General features: G+C 34.3%; 4 protein-coding genes across 4 annotated transcripts; all 4 read left to right on the top strand.

Moving 5' to 3' along the window:
* The first annotated feature begins 1564 nt into the window (after positions 1–1564).
* LOC17889647 (BEL1-like homeodomain protein 8) lies at positions 1565–4681 on the top strand. The gene is made up of 5 exons (XM_006295678.2): positions 1565–1677; positions 2123–3175; positions 3267–3625; positions 3726–3786; positions 4227–4681. The coding sequence occupies exons 2-5, from the start codon at positions 2138–2140 to the stop codon at positions 4599–4601; spliced, it is 1833 nt and encodes a 610-aa protein (XP_006295740.1). The 5' UTR covers positions 1565–1677; positions 2123–2137; the 3' UTR covers positions 4602–4681.
* A 1442-nt stretch (positions 4682–6123) lies between these two features.
* On the top strand, positions 6124–12552 carry LOC17889258. The gene is made up of 19 exons (XM_006293544.2): positions 6124–7505; positions 7589–7675; positions 7766–7967; positions 8073–8187; positions 8517–8609; positions 8843–8938; positions 9028–9109; positions 9191–9250; positions 9337–9389; positions 9763–9929; positions 10038–10251; positions 10531–10588; positions 10680–10736; positions 10819–11076; positions 11185–11249; positions 11339–11395; positions 11484–11577; positions 11893–12033; positions 12124–12552. Exons 1-19 carry the CDS (start codon positions 6393–6395, stop codon positions 12241–12243), a joined length of 3132 nt encoding a protein of 1043 aa, XP_006293606.1. The 5' UTR covers positions 6124–6392; the 3' UTR covers positions 12244–12552.
* Positions 12553–12883: 331 nt separating this feature from the next.
* Positions 12884–14332, top strand: LOC17889301 (cyclin-dependent kinases regulatory subunit 2). Its single transcript, XM_006295279.2, has 4 exons — positions 12884–12972; positions 13072–13158; positions 13267–13327; positions 13932–14332. The coding sequence occupies exons 2-4, from the start codon at positions 13106–13108 to the stop codon at positions 14064–14066; spliced, it is 249 nt and encodes an 82-aa protein (XP_006295341.1). The 5' UTR covers positions 12884–12972; positions 13072–13105; the 3' UTR covers positions 14067–14332.
* A 432-nt stretch (positions 14333–14764) lies between these two features.
* LOC17888322 (cyclin-dependent kinases regulatory subunit 1) lies at positions 14765–15789 on the top strand. The gene is made up of 3 exons (XM_006295267.2): positions 14765–14913; positions 15012–15072; positions 15450–15789. Exons 1-3 carry the CDS (start codon positions 14861–14863, stop codon positions 15597–15599), a joined length of 264 nt encoding a protein of 87 aa, XP_006295329.1. The 5' UTR covers positions 14765–14860; the 3' UTR covers positions 15600–15789.
* Positions 15790–20229: the final 4440 nt, after the last annotated feature.

Here is a 20229-nt window from a genome sequence, read left to right as displayed (position 1 = left end):
ATAGAAAAATGAAGACAGATAGCTTAAAAAGTTAGAGATACTATCCCAAAATATTTTCACAAAATTAACAAGACTAGTAATTCGAGTATCGTTACAAAATATTCGTGACACACAACTTACTATCCAATGCATTTTAAAAAAGTTTACTATATATAATCATGTAAGGATTGGATAATTCAAAAACCTATAAGAAAGATGAAAAGTTAGAGGAAGACTAAAGAATGAAGACAGACGCATGAGTTAGACTAGTACATTAAAGATAAGCATATATCTTGAACTAAGAGAGAAAATAATGCTTGAGATTGAAACGAGGTTTGATGATACGAGAAATAGTACAATTTTGATTAATACAACAAGAACACAAACTTCTTTATTATGCTCTTTGAGAAAAAGTAGAACAAAACTTCTTTATTATGCATGCTTTTGTGATGTTGTAAACTTGTAAAATTGTGTAATATGTAAAAGAGATCAGATAATGTATTGTTTTTTTAGTTATCCCATGGATAATAATAATAGAATATGTAAAAACTTGAGAAATTTTGGAATATGAAATTGTATGTACACTCTGTCCGGTAACTCCGAATAAGTTTTTTTACGGGGGTCGTGTCTCCGAAAAGCAAAGTTTGGGGTCGGGGAAGTGATATTATTATCTGACAAAAGTTGCAGTTTCAAGTCTGATACGTCAATCACATAAATAGTTATTGTTTGGCGTTGGATTTGATTTTGATTTGAGTGAACTGACAAAAAAAAAATAAACACACTTAAAAGTTAATATCAGAAAACATGTTACGTAATAACACAAATAGTATTACAGTACAGAATAGAGAGGTTATCTAACACAAATATAACCTATGTGTAATTAAGTAATGACGTCCACATATCTTTAATGGAAACTGTGCTGTGTAAGACAGAACTCTGTACTATGTACGTAGAGAACATGAGTTAAACTAACAGTTGTCCGATGAAAAAATAGGAGACTCATGTACTTACTTATTTACACATAAATAAATTTGGAAAAATTAAATGGCGATAAAAAGAAGTAAAATACAATACACTCTTTTTCTAGTAAAAACTCTATATGATTCAAATGAAGAGAGTTCAGTGGACATAACTTGGTTTGATGTTTTTGCATGTATCTATAATTTTCTAAAATATTGTCTGGTGAAAAAGTTTTTAAAGTGATTTATCAAAAAGAGAAGTAAAAAAAAAAAAGGAAAGGTGTATGAAAATGTGATGTTCTCAAATTCTAAATAAATTATTTTAGCTTTTATATAAACTATTAAACCAACATAAAATTATATATTTTATATATATTATTATGTACATTGTTGTTCAATTCTGTATTTTATATTGCAAGTTTTAAATTTTGCAAAACTGTGTTTCATTTTGGATTATTATTGATACATGCATGCGTGATGTCATTTTAAATAATAAAATAATTCTTGAAAGAAAAAAAAATGACAAAGTAGATCTTTAAAATAAGTACATTGTACTAGATAAAAGACTGATAAAACCCACCTTAATACGTTAACCAAACAAAAATATAAAATCCATTACAGAGTTTACAGCTTTACGCAAATCATCATTATTATTTCTCGATCTCTCTCTCCCACCGTTTGTTCACATACTTTTCTAAACTCACCAGCTCCGACGAGTGCTCCGGCTACCTTTTGATCGGTATGTGCTCCCTTTAGTCTTCTGAGATCTGTCTTTGCTCTATCACTTCCTCCTTTCTATAACCAAATCTAAATCTGACTCTAATTCTCACACCTTTCTTTTTTCTTGTTCTTGAATTCTTGTTCTTGAAGTTTCCTAGGGTTTAATATTGAGTGTTTTGAATTTTTTTTAAGGTCCTTCCCTTTTTGTTGTTGTTATTGTTGTTCTTGTTCATATATAAATTAATGTATTATGTAACATGAATCTTTACGTTGGTTTGTGGATCTTTATGTTCGTATAAGAATTTTATTTTATTTTATTCGAACAGTCTAGTAATGATTTTGTTAATCACTCGTAGGTTCTATGATCATAATCATCAAACAAACCTCTTCCAATTTTATAAGATTTTAGTAATTTATAAGTTAGCTATATATATGGAACTCATGCATGTTTGTTGTTATGGCAGAGAAGTTTTAAAGAGATGGATATGATAAAACCAGACTTGCATGTAGCACAACAAATCCGGAGAGATAAGTTTAGAGTTGAGCAGATGAATGATTTTTCCAACACTTGGGGTCATGACCATCAGAACATCAGAATTCCCAACAACCTTGATTTGATTGGTATCTTGCAGAACCAGATCCCTGTACCGGTTCAAACCGATCTCTATCAAGATTCTACCACAACCTTCATGAACATGCCTCAGTCGATACATAGAGGTCACCCACAAGGCTCTAGTAACTGGAGAAGCTGTGATTTGTCACAACCGAGATCTGAGGTTGGAGATTTCTTTTCAAATCATTTCAGTTCTCGAAACCAAATATTAGACCGTCCTCTTTATGTTGGCCGAGACACTATTGCTCAGTCTAGCATGACATCAAGAAGTGAAGTTCCTTGTCTCAAGGATAATCAAAAGGGTTCTGTAACCTTTCTTGGCCAAAACAATCTCGAGAATATAGTCACGGTGGCTTGTTCTGGTACTGGTAATGAGACTTCAAAGAGCACTTATGACCGAGGTACTCTATCTGGAAGCTACCGAGGAGAACTTATGTTTCTCCCAGGTTTGGAGAATCATTCAGTTGCGCATAATGCAAGCCAATGGAACCATAGGTCGAGTTGTAAAGAGCCAATGAATTTTTCTGCCACTTCTCATACTAACAAGAAAGGCTTTTCACTCTCACTTTCGTCTGAAGTAACTCCTTTTAGAGATAGTGGAGATGTGGCTGTTTTGTCTATGATGAATATGAACGGTCCGCTCGGTCCTTTCACGGGATATGCATCTATTCTAAAGAGCTCGAGGTTCTTGGAGCCTGCTCAGAATATGTTAGAAGATTTCTGTATCTCTAATGCTTTGAGGACTATTAGTGGAAGCGAATCTACTTCCATGGATAATGACGACTCGTCGGAAATTTTATCTTCGACAAATCACGCTGTTGACGGTTTTAGTAGTAGTTCGTCTGAGGCATTAGAGCCCAAGAATAGACTAAAGAGAGCAAAGCTTCTCGTTCTACAAGAAGAGGTTTGTGAATTGTTAGACTTAACAGTTATGCTTATAATACATATATAGAGATTTGTTACTAAACTATGTTTAAACTTTTGACATTGAAAAGGTTTGCAAGATGTACAAATTATACAACCATCAGTTGCAAACAGTTGTGTCTTCCTTCGACTCAGTCGCTGGCCTAAACACTGCAGCACCGTATATCTCTTTGGCTCTCAAACAGATTTCAAGAAGTTTCAAGGCCCTTAGAACCGCAATCTCGGAACAGCTGAAGCAAATCTCAAGTACTCAAGACTCCTCAAGCGGTGACAACAACATATTCCAGAAGCAACAAAGATCTTTGATTGGTAACAATGTCGATTTCGAATCTCAACAACAACAACAACATATTTGGAGGCCTCAAAGGGGATTGCCCGAACGCGCAGTCGCTGCTCTCCGAGCATGGCTCTTTGACCACTTTCTTCATCCGTTAAGTGTCACAATGTTTTTTGATGTAATTTTTTGGTTTTATTTGATGTGATGTTTTGATATGATTTCTCACATCCTTTATTGTTAATAATGTTATTAGGTACCCCACTGATTCTGATAAGCAGATGCTAGCCACTCAAACCAGTCTCTCTCGTAACCAGGTATGCTCAAAGTCAATTATGTAATTCTTTGTTCGGTGAACTTTTAAAATTCTCTTGAATTATTGCTCTTGGCCGGTCCTATTTTCAACTATTGGGTTAAAGGCATGAACATGATGATGGGACAATAACCTAAAGTTTTTAGTATTTCTTACTCTCAATAACATTGATCTTATCTTACATGTATATATGTAGATGTAACGCATAAATAGACCTAGTCTAGATTGAGAGAGGATTAGTGGCCTTAGGTCATTTGTAGAGAAAATTTACTACTTCATGTAAACATTTAAACACTGGCTTTAGGTCACGTCTGTTACAAGTTAACGTCATTATCTACTAAAGAGAACTCTTAGTAAACTTCACCTCATTTTAGGTTTTTTGTCTTTTGACATGAATTGTTGACTTGGTTGGCTGTGTGTTGTTGTTATATTTTTGTTTATAAGGTATCAAATTGGTTCATAAATGCACGCGTGCGATTATGGAAACCGATGGTGGAGGAAATACACATGCTTGAGACCAAAGTCATAAAAAGTAAGGATTCTATTTACAACATGGAGCAATCATCAATCAGGCCAAATATTCTTAGCAGTCTTCCAAACCGTAAACAAACGTTAAAGGACCTATCCGGGTCAAAACGGCCAAGGGTAGACTATGTTTGTGACAGTGGCATGAACATGATGGGGTTCAATAGAGGGCTAGGGAACGTGTCACTCACGTTAGGGCTTATGCATGGTGTGGATAATGTAATCCAAACGCGGACGTCGCAGGATCATGATCATCAGATTGGAACTGGAGGTCAGATGTTTCATGACTTTTGAGGGTTGAAACATGTTTGTGTTTTTTGTTTCACTTATGTGTTTGGGTCCAAAGTTAAAGACATGTAGACAAAACATGTTTGGGGCGGCGATGTAGTAGTTTGATCACCTTTTAGTTTTAATAAGATCTTCTTTTAGTTACCTCCTTTATGATTATATCAAATTTCAGTGATTGTTGATAAAAACAAATCATCAAATCATACAAAAATCATAATTTGATGAAAACAAAAATGACATATATAGTTTAGGCTATATAATACAGCTTGAATAAATTTTCCAGTGTGGCGTTTATGATTATAGGAAGAAAAATCCGATTGTGTATTTTGCGACGGTTAGATTACGATTATTGGTGGTATCTTAGCCAGGCTAAAAGAAAATGATTTCACATATTTTAGCCTAAGATTTGACTAAAATATTACCAGTAATATTGCTCTTAAATTGAATTCCCAATTTTTGAAAAAATACTATGGACTCGTATGCTTTTCAGCGTGCACCCAGGTTGGTTTCACACGTTCATTGTAAGAAAGAGTTTTATAAGGTTTCACACGTTCATTGTAAAAAAGAGTTTTATAAGGTTCACACGTCCATATTAGGACAGATGATGAACTACTATTACTTTTGTCTAAAAAAATAGCAGAAACTAAAAGAAAACGACTGCAACATATTTTGACTATTGACAAAATTGGAGGAGGAGGTGGAGGAGGCAAGTATTTAGGATTATCGGAGCAATTTGGCCCCAAAAAAAAGTTTCGACTATGTATTATCAAAAGATTGGGGAAAGAACATAAAAGGTTAGTATAATAGGTTTTAAATCAAGTGTATCGCAATGGCTCTTTCTGTTTACTCTGTCGCTGCGACTATTTTCTCGAAAAATTGTTGCTATTCTCATTCTCCGCATATTTACATGTTAGATTAACTATATATTTTGATCACTAACCGAGAAGAAAATACATATATACCCGTTATCATAAAAAAAAAACATTGTCGAATCACCAAAGATCTACATTGCATGACGAGTTCTACTAACATAATCTACCTCAAAAATCAATGAAAAAATCAGAAACCAAAGTTTATTTAAAAAAAGAAAAAACAATTTGCCACATATGGTACAGTCTTATGTTTTTAGTTTTTTTCTTTTCTTTTCTTTTCTTCAAAGCTCTGCATCCTATAGTTGAAAAAAATAAAAGACAAAACACAAAAAGCATCTTAAGTTTTTAGGACAAGACATTATTCATCAATCCTTTCTCTTCTCCTACCCCAACAAAACCAGAGACGTTTTACTTATCCATGGCAAGGATAAAAAGAAAGGGGTGCAATCTACAAAAATATACTTTCTATAGGATCGAATCATAAATATAACAAAAAAAACTAAATGATACATCTCGTAAATAACTAAAACCTTGTGATCATCCCACTTATATAAAATCAGATTTTCAAAATTCGAAAATAAAATAAAAATAAAAATAAGTAAATTGTTCGAGTGTGTCTCTCTTATTTCTTTTTTTTTTTTTTTCCAGAAAATCAAAAACAGCTTCTTCTCAACTTCTCTCTCTCTTCTCTGGTGATAATAACCCTAATCTCTTCTTCTTCTTCATTGTGTAGGATAAGCGAAACCCTAGAGATTCGAATCTGTAATCGCTGTTTCTTGTTTTTTTTCTAAGCGTACTATTGTATATGATGAATCAATCGCTACATCGATGCGGTTTCTAGGGCTTTCTTGAGGGAGGATTCGACATTGATAGGAACTTGAAAAGGCGATTTTGGGTATTTTGAATCTTTGCTTTAAGAGAATCGATGGCGAAAGGTACAGCCACTGGCGAATTCGTGGTTCGTACAGGGTGTAAAAGGGAGTTACAGTTTGTTTTGAAATCTCAGTCTGAGATCTGTGGAGGTGAGTCACTAGGTAGGACTAGGGGGAGTAGGAACTTGAATGTCGCATCTAGAAGTGTTGAGGTTAAGAAATCGAGTCGTGGTGGGTCTGGTTTGAAGAGTGGGGTTAAGAAGATTCGTCTTTGTAAAGATGAGGAAGATGTAATGTCTGATACTGTTGGTTTGGAAGAAGATGAAGGTAAGAGTGACGTTGTTGATGTTGATGAGGCGAAAGGGTTGTGTAGTGAATCTATGAGTGAAGGTAAGGGAGTAGAAGAGAATGGGGATGATAAGGTGGTGATGAATGCGGATCAGTTGATGGAGCAAACTGAGAAGGGTTCACTGAAAGTTATAGAGGCTGAGAAGGAGAGTTTGGGTGTGATTGGGGGAGGTACTGTTATTGATAGAGAATTAGTTGTGGCATGTCCTGCGGATTTTAGTGAGTTAGAGAAAATGGCTTCTAGATCTTGTCAAGTTAAGTTGGAAAGAGTGTATGCTAAACCGTGCAAAAGGTTGACCCGGTCCATGTTGAAGGCTGAGGGTAATAAACCTCAAGCTAATGCTGATGACGATCATGTAAATTCAGAAAAGGATGCTATAGATGGCGGAGATAATTGTGTTGATGTTTCTACGTCAGTGGCATATGTGAAGGAGGAGCTTTGTGAGCAAAATAAGAAGGAGATATGCCTCGGGCTTCCAAGTAGATCATTCCAGATGAGTGGTCCTCCTCAACTTTTTGTTAAGAAAGCAGTGAATGATACAGTAGGTAATCCTTTGAGGAGGTTTACGAGGTCATTAATCAAACAAGAAAGTGATGACAATCCTAATTTGGGGAATAATACTAAACCAGCAGACTTGGTCGAGGTTGATGTGAATGCCAATGATGTTGAAATAGATGATTTAAGTCCTGAGGTTACAACTCACAACAAGCGTGGAAGGCCCAAGAAATTTCTAAGGAATTTTCCAACAAAGCTGAAAGAAATTTTTGATTGTGGAATACTTGAGGGACTAACTGTGTACTATGTTCGAGCAGCAAAGGTATATGATGGCTTTTTTTTGCTTCTATTCATGTAAAAAACAGATTTTATATAGCTAATGTGTATGTCACCTTCTTATCATAGATGAGAGAGGCAGGGGCTAGAGGGCTTAAAGGAGTAATGCAAGGATCAGGCGTTTTGTGCTTTTGTAGTTCGTGTAAAGGAATTCAAGTTAGTAATATCTACTGTTCTTAAATATCTAATCGCTGGTCCTATCAAATGCAAGCAGATTGATCTAACTTTTTAATTTTCACTTCACAGGTTGTGAGCCCTGCCATGTTCGAGGTGCATGCTTCTAGCACAAACAAGCGCCCACCTGAATATATCTTACTGGAGTCTGGATTCACACTTCGTGATGTCATGAATGCATGCAAGGAAAATCCCTTGGCTACACTAGAAGAAAAACTTCTTGTGGTAGTTGGACCATCTTTAAAGAAATCTAGCCTGTGTTTGAATTGCCAAGGTAACTGATTGGTTCATTGGTTTGTGCAACATATTACAGACTGCTTTCAATTGTTTTTTTTCTCTTTAGAAAGAATCCAGACTGGTTACACTCAATTGATTGCAGGTCCGATGGTTGAGCCTTGTGACACAAATTCATTAGTTTTGTGCAAATCGTGTTTGGAGGGTAAAGAGCTAGAACTCCATAGCAGTCCTTCTAAAGCAATTGATGTTCTTAACGGGTACGGTTCATCTGTCTTTATTTATCGCAGCAACCTTTTTCTCTTTGAAGTTGAATCATGTGAAAATAATATGAGCATACAGTTATCCAGTTCAGTTAGATTTTCCGACTGGGTGGAAAGTAATGTAAAAGCCGGAATAATGATTTTCTAAATAAGTAATGTGGATTTTGAGCTGTACATTCTCTATTATATGGTTGCTTATGTAGATCGTAGAATTCTGTCACTACTAACATGCATAACTATATTTTTGGATATATCTGTTACACCACTAAATATATTAACCTTTGATGTAGTTGATTGATTATAATTCTGTTCCCTATATTCAACAGTTCGTCTAGGCCATGTGTGACTCCAAAAACTATCCCTGGTGGGTCAACATCCAGTCCTCGCCAAAGTAACAGGCGAGAACAACCAACCAGAAAGTGAGTATTGTTGTTATATTGATGGTGCCAACTGTTTTATGGTTGTGCTTTCTAATTGTACTTTGTAGCGTTTTGAGTTTTTGCTGCCTTTGATATTAAAATTTGCTCACAATCTGTCATTTTATCATTCTGGAAAATGATAAATTAGAATGTAATACTGGAACTGTGCCATATACTCTTTACTTATACATTGGGGTTATTGGCTAAGCTAATTTTATCTTGGGGTTCTACAGGTCACCTGAGCCAAGTGTGGTTCCAGGAACTATGATTCTGAGCGAGTCAAAATCTAGTTCAATAAAAAGTAACAGCCAAGGAAGAATAACCAGAAAGTAAGTATTGTTGTTATTAGTGTGACAGTACATATCCAATGCATCAATACTTATACTAGATCTCAGTCTATCTTTTGTCATTTTGAAAGGGATGTGCGGCTGCACAAACTTGTTTTTGAGGACGATATACTGCCAGATGGGACTGAAGTGGGTTATTTTGTTGCTGGAAAGGTTAGATCTGCATGGAAATTGGCTTTTTTCCATCCCCTTTTTGTAATATTTTCTCCTCCAACCATTTTGTTCGTTGTGCAGAAATTGCTTGTCGGCTATAAGAAGGGATTTGGGATACATTGTTCTTGTTGCAACAAAGTGGTAAGTTCTCTTTAACGTCAAATTAGCTTTCCTGGCATTAATATATATAGGGCTTTGAATCAGCTTTATAATGTTTATGGGTCCAGGTCAGTCCTTCATTGTTTGAGGCCCATGCTGGCTGTGCAAGTCGTCGGAAGCCGTAAGTTCCTCTACAGCTCTAGTAGTAATGGGTCTGTACCTGTTCTACTACGTTGTTTTAATCTCTGATTCTGATAAAATTAAGTAACTTAATACAATAATTTCCTGATAACAAAAGATCAAGGTTTATAATAAGGCTTCACATTCTCCTTGGAAATCTGTCAGGTTTAATTCGATAACCAGAACCATTCTTCTTCGCTCTGCCATGTATTGTATAGACCAAGAGCATAAACACCTTTACCCCATGGTTACAAAAAAGTATACATATAAAACTTGGATAATTAGTGTCTAAGTTGGGGATCCTTGAGAACATAGATTGTGTGATTCACATAGAAACTGTTTTTTCAACTAGTTCATCTTCTGTTGATGATTAGGTTTCAGCACATTTATACGACCAATGGGGTTTCTCTTCATGAACTATCAGTAGCCTTATCAATGGACAAGAGGTTTTCCATCCATGAAAATGATGACCTTTGCAGTATCTGTAGAGATGGGGGTGACCTCCTGTGTTGTGATACCTGTCCAAGATCATATCATAAAGGTTTGGTATTTGCGATTTTTCTATGTTTCTTTGTTGAAATTCTTCTATCGCTGCTTTTAAAATGTTTTTGGAGCGTTTTTCTAATCTGTTTGTTTTGGGTTTATCTAGTATGTGCTTCTCTTTCAAGCCTTCCGAGTGAGAGGTGGTCCTGCAAATATTGTGTGAATATGGTTGAGAGAGAGAAATTTGTGGATAGCAATCTCAATGCCATTGCAGCTGGGAGAGTTCAGGGAGTTGATGCAATTGCTGAGATAACCAAAAGATGCATACGAATAGTCAGCTCCTTTGAGAGCGAGCTCCCAAGTGTATGCGTGTTATGCAGGTGAATGTCAAGCTTTTCTCTAATTTCAAGTATCTTGGTGGTTTCCTTTTAGTGTCCCATTAGTGTTACCTAATTTCCTGTAACAACCTTGTAAAAAAATTGTAAGTTGTAGCTTAATGAGGTCTTATTTGTCTAATATTTTTATCTTATCTCCTTTTCTTCATGTTTCCAATTCATATGGCTTGTAGTTTTGTATTTCTAATTAAATGTGTTCATTGGCTGCTTTTAAAACCATTTCCTTCTGAGCTTGACCTTATTTAATTTTCTTTGCTGTTGCAGAGGTCATAGTTTTTGCAGGTTGGGCTTTAATTCTCGCACTGTGATTATCTGTGATCAGGTATCTTGTTGGTCATTGCTGTTTAGGGACCCGTGCCTCTTAAATATGCAACTGGTTTTCACCATTTTAATCTTTTTTTTTTTCTTTTCAGTGTGAAAGGGAATTCCATGTTGGCTGTTTGAAAGAACGTAACATTGCTGATCTCGAGGTGCTCTACCTCTTTTGCTCTTTCTTTCTCTCAGGTGAAAACTCAATATCTATCTCTCACATTCTTGTTTATGTCTTAATAGGAGCTCCCTGAAGGAAAATGGTTCTGTTCCCTTGGGTGCGAAACGATCAACACTACATTGGGCAATCTGATAGTTTGCGGAGAAGAGAAGCTTAGTAACAACATTCTGAATCTAATAAGGAAAAAGGAAAAACGTAATGAAGGAGTAAGTTCAGATGACAACAGCACTCCAGACATAAGATGGAGGGTCCTTAGTGGGAAATTGGCCTCTTCGGATGATACAAAAATATTGCTTGCAAAGGCAGTTTCCATTCTTCATGTAAGTCAAGACCACATTTCAAACTCTTCTGTCCTCTTGCTCTTGGTCTCTTGTGTTCTATATGAAGGTTTTACTTTGTTTCTCCCTTGTAACCATGTTATGCTATAGGAGCGGTTTGATCCTATCAGTGAATCTGGAACCAGAGGAGATCTCATACCAGCCATGGTGTATGGGTAAGCAAAGTTTTTTATCTTCAATCATGAGTGGATTATTCTTTGTGCTTGTGAAACCTAGCTGATGAGCTACTTTGTGTGTGGAACAGAAGGCAATCAAAGGGCCAAGATTTTAGTGGCATGTACTGCACCATGTTGGCGGTGGAGTATGATTCTTCTTCTTTCCACTCTAATTTATTTTGTGTGATGCTTGTTTCATCTTTTTAATGTTGTCTTTTTTGTTTGTTTGTGCAGTGAAGTGATTGTTTCAGTGGGAATCTTTAGAGTTTTTGGGTCAGAATTTGCTGAACTTCCTCTAGTTGCTACCAGCAAAGATTGTCAAGGGCAGGTAATTACTTTTGATCTGGAACTTTGCATGAGTCGTTATTATTTACTACAGGTGCCTGTCCCTGTATGATGGTCGAGAACCAGCTTTTTCTCGTTGTCAGTCCCATACAGTGCATATTTTGCTGTCTGTTTATGTTTTGAATGGCTTAAGAGCACAACAATGTGTAACATATTAACCGCAGAAGATATTCTTTTGCCATATTTTACTTTACCAGCTATCCAACGCATTATAATCTGAATTGTATGACAACAAAATCCTTGTGATTCCTCGTTTTCGAGAGTTTGAGAATTTATGTTCTTTCTCTTTTTGCTGAAGGGTTACTTCCAGTGCCTGTTTGCTTGCATCGAGAGGCTACTCGGGTTCCTAAATGTGAAATATATCGTGCTACCAGCAGCAGATGAAGCCAAATCCATATGGACTGACAAATTTGGTTTCACCAAGATGACCGAAGAGGAGGTATTCATCGATAAACCTTTGTCACTTAAATAAAAAACCCATGATTCCCATCGCTGATACACACAATGTTTGTGGGGGTGTTATTATTAGGTGAAAGAATGCAGAAAAGACTACTCGGTGATGATCTTTCACGGAACATCTATGTTGAGAAAGAGTGTGCCTGCACCAACAACCGCGAGTAGTAAACCCGAAGACAATATGGAGGAGTAAGCCGAAGGCTGTCTTTGTTTTTTGGTTCCGGAAGTCGGTGAAACGATTGGGTATTTATTCGTTTCAAGTATTGTCTTTAATCTAATTTTCGGGTAGTAGTAGCCTTATCGTGTACAGGTTTTTTCCCTTATTGTGTCTTCTTTACAATTTGAAAGATGCACACAACAAGGGTAAGAGAATTTGGTTTTGGTAGGGGGAAGTAGAGAGAAAGGGCAAGTAAATGAGTCTTAAACACTCTGGGCAATTCTTTTTGGTTTTCGGGGTTTAGTATTCTGATTATATATTATGAAAAGCTAATTTTTTTGTATCTATTGCCCTAAATGAAAGAAAAAAAAATGATATTTATTTTGCTATATCAAAAAGAAAAATCGTAAATTTACTTACATTTACGTTTTCGAAACTGTATAACAATTTGGTTGGGCTTTATATTTAAGCCCAATTCAGACAATCATACTTCCGAATTGATTCGTGTAAACCGGTTCGGTTAACGTAGAACCGTAATAAAAAATTAGGGCAACACTGAGCGGGAAGGAGCGCGTCTAAAGAATTTGAAACTCAAAAAAGAGGCAAAACAACCGTTAGAGAAACGCCCCTTGATATCCTTATTAATTACAACTTTACCACAATCCCCCTTTTTAATTGCCCCCTTTTTCACTTTCCCTCTTCTCCTTCCTCAGAAAATTCATTTTTTTTCATATCCCGATCGCTCTGCTTCTTCTTCTTCTCAAGGTTTGCGTTTTCTTCCCGATCTTAGATTTGTGATTATTTTTTGTTCTTCGTTGTTTAGGGTTTAGTTTACTGACGGATTGATTTCACTTTTTTTGGAAGTTCGACAAACGATTTCTGGGTAATTTAAGAGAAGATGGGTCAGATCCAGTACTCAGACAAATACTTCGATGATACTTTTGAATACAGGTGATTTTTTGAAATTTTGATTCATCAAACCAATTTTAATGGAGTTTTCTCTAATTTAGTGTTAGTCTTAATCGCGTTTGTTTCTCTCCTTTTCAATGTTCTGTACAGGCACGTCGTTCTTCCTCCGGAAGTGGCTAAGCTTTTGCCTAAGAATCGAATTCTCTCGGAAGTAAGTTAAATTTAGGGTTTTGCTTGCTCTATTTGTACTTGTGATTGTGATCTGATAGTACTTGGAGCACATCGAAGTGTTCTATTTCTCATTTAAGAACGATTCAGCTTAGTAAAATTGAAGTTTGGGTATTCGAAGAGATTGTCTCTCCTTAGGTTTTGAAGTTTTCTCTGACGGTATTACAAGTTTGTTCCTTGACTCATCATTGTTTTCATCTGGAAACATCCAGAGATTTGAAGTTTGCTCCATTCGAATGGTTCTATTTCTCGTTTACATGTTAAAGAATAAGTTAGTTTAGATAAATTGAAGTTTGGGAATTAAGAGACTGTTTCTGCTTAGGATTTTGAAGTTTGCTCTTTTGACTCAACATAGTTTCTTCTGGAAAAATCAGACTTTTGGGTTCACACATAACTCTATTTTGGTTAAGTTTTAGGCTCTAATGTGGTGTTTCTTAGGATTCTGTATCAGTTTGCTTACAGGATTGCTTAACTGAGATCATTAAGTTTATAGTTTATACATTTTTTTTTTTATCTGTAATAGGCATTTTCTTAATCCCTGATTTTGGAGTTAACAAGCTGTCTTGTGTTACATTCTTGTTGTGTAGAGTGAATGGAGAGCGATAGGAGTGCAGCAAAGCCGAGGATGGGTTCATTACGCGATTCATCGCCCTGAGCCACACATCATGCTCTTCAGGAGGCCTCTTAACTATCAGCAGGAGCAAAACGTGATTGCTAAGTAGAATTATGAATGCAAAATCCTCTCCTCCCTAAAATCGGTTTATGTCTCTCATAAACAAGGTTTTAAAAAACACTTCTCTGATACATTCTCCTTAGTGTTTTTTTTTCTTTATTGTGTTTATTAATTCTCTGCAGTGGAGATTATGTTATGTGAGTTGGTGGTAGAACAACTCTTTATGTTATGTAAAAGTCTGGTTCTTTGCTAGACTTTTTGTTTGGATCCACGTTTGAACTTATGCATTGTTAAGCCGTTTAATTCTCCTGCTTCTACTCTCGTTTCACCTTTTCAACTCTTTTGAATGTCTCTGTTTAGTCGAACATTATAATCCTATGAGTAAACCAATCAAATGGAAAATACAAATTATACATTTAAGTTGATGACACTATGTGGCTAAGTGATGTGAAATTTAGTTTCGTATGGTTTGAGACTACTTTAAGTATACGCTGCATTTTTGACCAAACTAAAACTAAACCGGCCGGTTTGCTAGAATTTAATTAAAATCAAAACCGAATCACCCAATATCCAATCCAATATGACTCAACTTTACCGGTTTAATTCAAACCATCGCCGTCACCGGAAATAATTTCAAACTCCCAAAAAAAAAAGTAGAAATATTATTTACACACCCCTCAATTTACTCATAATTACATCTCTTACCCAACCACTTTATTCCCTTTCACTATCCTCCCACATTTCAAACGATCAGATTTGCAGATTCTTCATTTCCTCTTTACCTTCTCCATTCACTGATTAGGGTTTTACATTTCGGCGAGAGAGAGAGAGGGTGAGAGAGAGATGGGTCAGATCCAATACTCTGAGAAATACTTCGATGACACTTTCGAGTACAGGTAAAAGCTCTTCAATTTTGCTTCTTCTTGTTCTTCCTTAAATTTTTAATCTCAACTCTCTACAATTTCCTAATCCTGTGATCGACCGATACTTACAGGCACGTCGTTCTTACTCCTGAAGTCGCTAAGCTTCTTCCGAAGAATCGTCTTCTCTCCGAAGTAAGTATTTTCCCTGCATTGTTCTGTGAGTTTCTGATTCTAATCGTTGGAATTGGATCATCGAAGATTCTGAAAATTTTGTTGAAATTGACGAAATTAAGATTGGATTAGATAATTTTCGGTTAAGGATTTGAATCATTCCTCTGTATCCAGATTGAATCTGTTTACAATTACAATAAGATTTGTTCTTTGAAGGTTTCTGTGTTATGTTGTGGTTCTCTATAAGATGATCAATGGAGATTTGTAAATGGAGTTTTAAGTCTTTGAGATTTTGTTAAGGTTTATATAGTTGTTAGTGATGAGATGATATTGTAGACATTGTTCTGTGCTATATCGTGTTGAAGTTGTGATGGTAAAATGTTGGGATATTTTTGTAGAACGAATGGCGTGCGATAGGAGTGCAGCAAAGCCGTGGATGGGTGCATTACGCGATTCATAGGCCTGAGCCGCATATAATGCTTTTCAGGAGGCCACTTAACTACCAGCAACAACAGGAGAATCAAGCTCAAAACATGCTCGTTAAGTGATGAATCGTCGTCACTTGCTTTGTTTTAAAGTAAGAATTCTACAGATATCGGTTTGTGTTTCTACTTCTTGTAAACATGGTTTGAACCTATTTGTGATCTTGGATTGTCTAATGATGGAGAAATATGTGAATTTGGTGGAACAAGTTGAGTATGTTATCTAAGTCTGGTTCTATAATCACCTTCTGCTTCTGCTCTTTGTTTCATCCTTAGTAATCATTTAAGCTAATTTCGAACTATGAGCCATGGAGATCCTTTCATCCCCAACGTTTTCATAATCGTAATTCGCTTTTTCGCTTTCTTACAAAATCATCGCGACGACAACACAAGAAACCAAATCGTATTATTGTTCTTACTTGAACACTTTGCTTTTAAACATGTTCTGCATCGTCGTTCTTTACCTGTTGGTCTAATACATTTGATCAATCAGTAAGTTCCTTTGTCATTGTTGTTGATTGAAACGTTCAGTGTTGAATAAGGATTAAACAGTAAGATGCAAGATCATGTGATCGCTAAGTTATTAGATCTTGCTGAGTAAAATTCGTTTACTCAATGCCTTATTTTACATATTTTAGATTCGTTTTCAAACAATCTTTAATACCAACAAAAAATCACTAGAACTTATTGTAAGCAAGAACATATATAAATTAAAGTTACGGTTTCTTGCAATTGAAATAGCAAGTGCATTTCTCAGGGAAAAGACAAAGACCAAAGCCGTCTTTGTACTTCACTGAACAAAATTTAGTACATTTTGCAATGTCACATTTCCCTTTTGTAACTGGAAATGGTCTGATAACGCAGTCTGATAATGCTGGCACTTGCACTGTAATATTCAAAAACCATAAATTAAACCAATGATTTTAAATATCACATTATCATAACTATATATAGATTATAGATTATCATAACTAAACAATCAAAGTGATGTATTATGTGAAAAAATACAAACCTAACATAAGAATGATGACGAAAGTTACAATGGTGAACGAGAGTTGATTGGAGCTTTTCATCGTAAATGATAGAAATTGATAGATAGTTTTTAAAAGCAGAAAAAGAAATTATAAAGTGTACTTCTTAACATATGTATTAGAAGTTAAGTTAGATTTATATATATATATATATATACTTCAGAGTAAGAGCTATAACTAATTTAAACTATATACCTCCTTGTATTTCGATTTTAAGAACTGGTTTTTACAAAAGACTTTGAAATTTTCTTCATTCTATATTTGGTAACTTAAAACTCGTTCTAGCTTAATTTTCTAGTTTAAAGAATAGGTTGGAAATTAACTATAAAATACATGTAATAAAAAAAAAGAAGCAAATCCAATAAAAAGCAATTTGAGTTTTTAAAACAGGAAAAGATAGTCTAGAAGAATGTTTTTTTTTTTTTTTTTTTTTTTCAAATTGTGACTAAATATAAATTATGAAAATTGTTAGTGCTCAAGCTGCATATAATATTGCAATGTTACTCTATGGTCATATTGCAAATAAACTCCTAACTTTTAGCTATACACTGTATTGCATATGTTTTATTAAAAAAGCCACAAAATGAAAAGTCGAACATGTACCAATCCAATCTTATACTAGATTTGGTTTTATGTAGGTTATAGTTTTTTATAAATAAAAAAATTGAAAACACCAACAAGTAAAGAAAAAAAAAACATAAAGAACTAAAATCTAGATTGAACAACCTACTTCAAAATGATATGATATGACTTAAGACTAAATAATTGGAGTAGAGTAACAAAATGATATATCAAATCAACTGAAGATATTTGATAAGATTCATTATTTGTGTGCCCTGCAAAAGTAAGATAGAGTAGTGTTCAAACACATGGGGGAAAAAAAGAAAAAGAAAAGTGAATGTTCCAATAAAAGACAAATCAGAGTTATATGAATAAACACTTAGTTGATGTTCTTATTCACTTAGAGGCTTATGTTTGCTCTTTGATGTGATAAGACTCAAAATAAAAGACCACACCAAACAAAGACAGCTCAATGTCTCCTTAAAGCCTTAAACCTAACACATGCATCTTTCTTCTTTCTTTCTTTGTTTTGATGAGGTTAAAATATGCTTTTTTGTTTATTTGTTTTTGGTTTATTTAGTAATTGTATTGTGCACATCAATCTTCTTAATATTTTGATATCTCTAACATTTACTTGCCTTAAAACAATAGTTGGCATATACTTATATATATATTTTTTTGATAATTTTTTATATGTATGATAGGGTTGATCTTAAGAAATTTCTAAGAGTTCGAAGGCAGTTAGAGCTGATAAATCCATTATTACTTGTGTTTTTTTTTTGTCAATATTTTGCCACAACTAGCCGGTCCATTAGCCTAATTCCTACAAATATGTAGGGAGTGAGACTCGACCCCTGGTGTGATAGTGCATGTCCATCGGTAAATTTATAATTTGCCACTAGACTAAGGTCACTTCACCATTATTACTTGTGTTTAAATAAGAGAATTATGCTTCCTCCAAATTAGTTGGAACTGTGTATTATTTGTAACATTTAACATTAAATTGCATGTATATTTGAAGTTAATGAAGAAATCGCATTTAGGTCACTCATTCACCTCCAATATTAGGACCCTCCAATGTGTGGTTGAGTGGTGCTTTGATATGATTAACACTCTCATCTTAAATACGACTTTTTAAAAAAGGCTTTCCATAGAAAATATAGAGCCTCTTCATGATTATGAATCTATCATCTAACGTTTGAAACAAATAAATTATGAACATGGACGGCGATAAGGTGAGAGAAATGAGTATTCATAAACTGTAGGCTCCTTGCAGCAAAAGGAAACAAAAAAAAAAAAAACTAAGTAATACAAACTTTGCAAAAAAACATACCTACAAAATGTGATAGGTGCAACAATCTTTATAATATATAGTGGTCTCAACTTAAACTTACTTGAATTTTGGGATTTCAAGTTCAGCTCTCTGTTCATTGTATCTGCATCAAAATCGTAGACAAGGAAATTGAGATCAAATTAATAATTGAAAATTCAATGTTATGTTTTCGTTTTTGCAAGTTTTATTCCATAGATTAGATATATACATGCAAAAAAAAAAATTGTCATCAAAAGGAACTACAATTAGTTCAAGTGAGCCATTGCATCGAACAATCGTTTACAAACTTAATTAGCTGCGGAATGGAACGAATATGTCGAGTATAAGAGATAAGGAAAATGTTGAGAATTCTTCCCTATCAATGCTGATATCCTCCAAGTAATAGTTTGATAATAATTTTATATTTTCCATATTAATTGAGAGTTTCTATAAATTTTATGAAAATACATTGTCATGAAATTATTCAAAGATCTACTTTTTCTGTTAAAAAAAATCTAAATAGACACCCAAAATTAAAACCAATACACATATAAAAATGCTATATATATCTACTATAATTAAAATGCTTTTGAAAAAGGTATTTTGCAGTCCATAGAAAGATATTTGATATCTAATTTTTCTTTTTTAAAAAAAAGAAAAAAAATCTAAGGCATATGGACCCATGATTTAGCCAATGTGCCTAATGATATCTAAGGTTCTATTAACATTGGCTATATTAGCAAATGGTCGGGCTATGAAGCAACAATGAAACTTTATGTAAAGAAGAATATGATTGAGTTCTCTCTATTGACCACCAATGTGGTTCATGAAAATATATATATATGTAATTAATCTCCTTAATTAGACTATTAGACTATGATTGAAGCCACTAACAAATTCCGGCGGCAGATCAAAAAAGTCATTCTAACAAATTGGAACCAATTCTTTAGTTTTAATTACGTTTCTAAAAAATTGGAATCATATGCCTAAAGATTTATGTATTTGTTAGTGGTCTTCCCTTTTGTATTTGTTATCATTGTTATGAATCTTTCGTTCTATATTGTCACGCCATAAGCTTTGTTCGTTATTTTTGTTTTCTTTATGAAAAAAATTATATAAACTGATTTGAATATACAGAACTTTAATTTCGATGTCTGAAAGATAGATGCATGCATATGCATTGCCTCTTCTTTAGTTTTTATTTTGGGCTGAACTCGCAGATGCATTCGAAAGTAACAATATTTGTAAGGTACGAGTAGTAAAAAAAAAGAAAAAAAAAAGGTACGAGTAGTTTAGATTTATGAGAATTAAACATTTATATTAGACTGTACTCAGATAATATATAGGCTTTGGTGTAAATCTCAAAAAATTTATATAACTCTTTATTAATTATTATCAATAACTGTAGGAGTAGGTGTTCGGGTACCCGTTTCGGTTTGGATCGAGTATTTCGGGTTTAAGTTTTCTTTTCTTCTTTTCTCAACCTAACTTTATTTTCTACTAGTTGTTGATCCGCGCTATGCGCGGGAGTTTTATAATTGTTTTTTTATATTTTAAAATTTATATTTTGATTTTTCTTTGTTTTTGTTTATTTTTTTTGTTTTTACTCTTGTTTTTGTATTAATTTAGTATATAAAATGTTTATTGTTATTTGTTTAACTTTGATTTATGTCAAATATTAGCTGTTAGAACCTTACATTTTAAAAGCCTTCAATTCTTGTAGGCCAAATTATTCTGGTGAATCCACTTATTTATTTATCCAAGTATTTTCATTTTACCTTTTAGTTTTTTT

This window comes from Capsella rubella, unplaced genomic scaffold (genome assembly GCF_000375325.1).
Source record: "Capsella rubella cultivar Monte Gargano unplaced genomic scaffold, Caprub1_0 scaffold_4, whole genome shotgun sequence".
Taxonomy (NCBI): Eukaryota; Viridiplantae; Streptophyta; class Magnoliopsida; order Brassicales; family Brassicaceae; genus Capsella; species Capsella rubella.
This window is presented reverse-complemented; position numbering and strand designations above follow the sequence as displayed.

Excerpts from the sequence above, each read along its gene's own strand:
- LOC17889647 (XM_006295678.2), top strand. The coding sequence starts at position 2,138 with ATGGATATGATAAAACCAGACTTGCATGTAGCACAACAAATCCGGAGA. Across the intron at positions 3,176-3,266 it reads TTCTCGTTCTACAAGAAGAG|GTTTGCAAGATGTACAAATT; the intron begins GTTTGTGAATTG and ends GACATTGAAAAG. Across the intron at positions 3,787-4,226 it reads CCAGTCTCTCTCGTAACCAG|GTATCAAATTGGTTCATAAA; the intron begins GTATGCTCAAAG and ends TTTGTTTATAAG.
- LOC17889258 (XM_006293544.2), top strand. The coding sequence starts at position 6,393 with ATGGCGAAAGGTACAGCCACTGGCGAATTCGTGGTTCGTACAGGGTGT. Across the intron at positions 9,390-9,762 it reads TGTGCAAGTCGTCGGAAGCC|GTTTCAGCACATTTATACGA; the intron begins GTAAGTTCCTCT and ends GTTGATGATTAG. Across the intron at positions 10,589-10,679 it reads CTGTGATTATCTGTGATCAG|TGTGAAAGGGAATTCCATGT; the intron begins GTATCTTGTTGG and ends TTTTCTTTTCAG.
- LOC17889301 (XM_006295279.2), top strand. The coding sequence starts at position 13,106 with ATGGGTCAGATCCAGTACTCAGACAAATACTTCGATGATACTTTTGAA. Across the intron at positions 13,159-13,266 it reads GATGATACTTTTGAATACAG|GCACGTCGTTCTTCCTCCGG; the intron begins GTGATTTTTTGA and ends TGTTCTGTACAG. Across the intron at positions 13,328-13,931 it reads AGAATCGAATTCTCTCGGAA|AGTGAATGGAGAGCGATAGG; the intron begins GTAAGTTAAATT and ends CTTGTTGTGTAG.
- LOC17888322 (XM_006295267.2), top strand. The coding sequence starts at position 14,861 with ATGGGTCAGATCCAATACTCTGAGAAATACTTCGATGACACTTTCGAG. Across the intron at positions 14,914-15,011 it reads GATGACACTTTCGAGTACAG|GCACGTCGTTCTTACTCCTG; the intron begins GTAAAAGCTCTT and ends CGATACTTACAG. Across the intron at positions 15,073-15,449 it reads AGAATCGTCTTCTCTCCGAA|AACGAATGGCGTGCGATAGG; the intron begins GTAAGTATTTTC and ends ATATTTTTGTAG.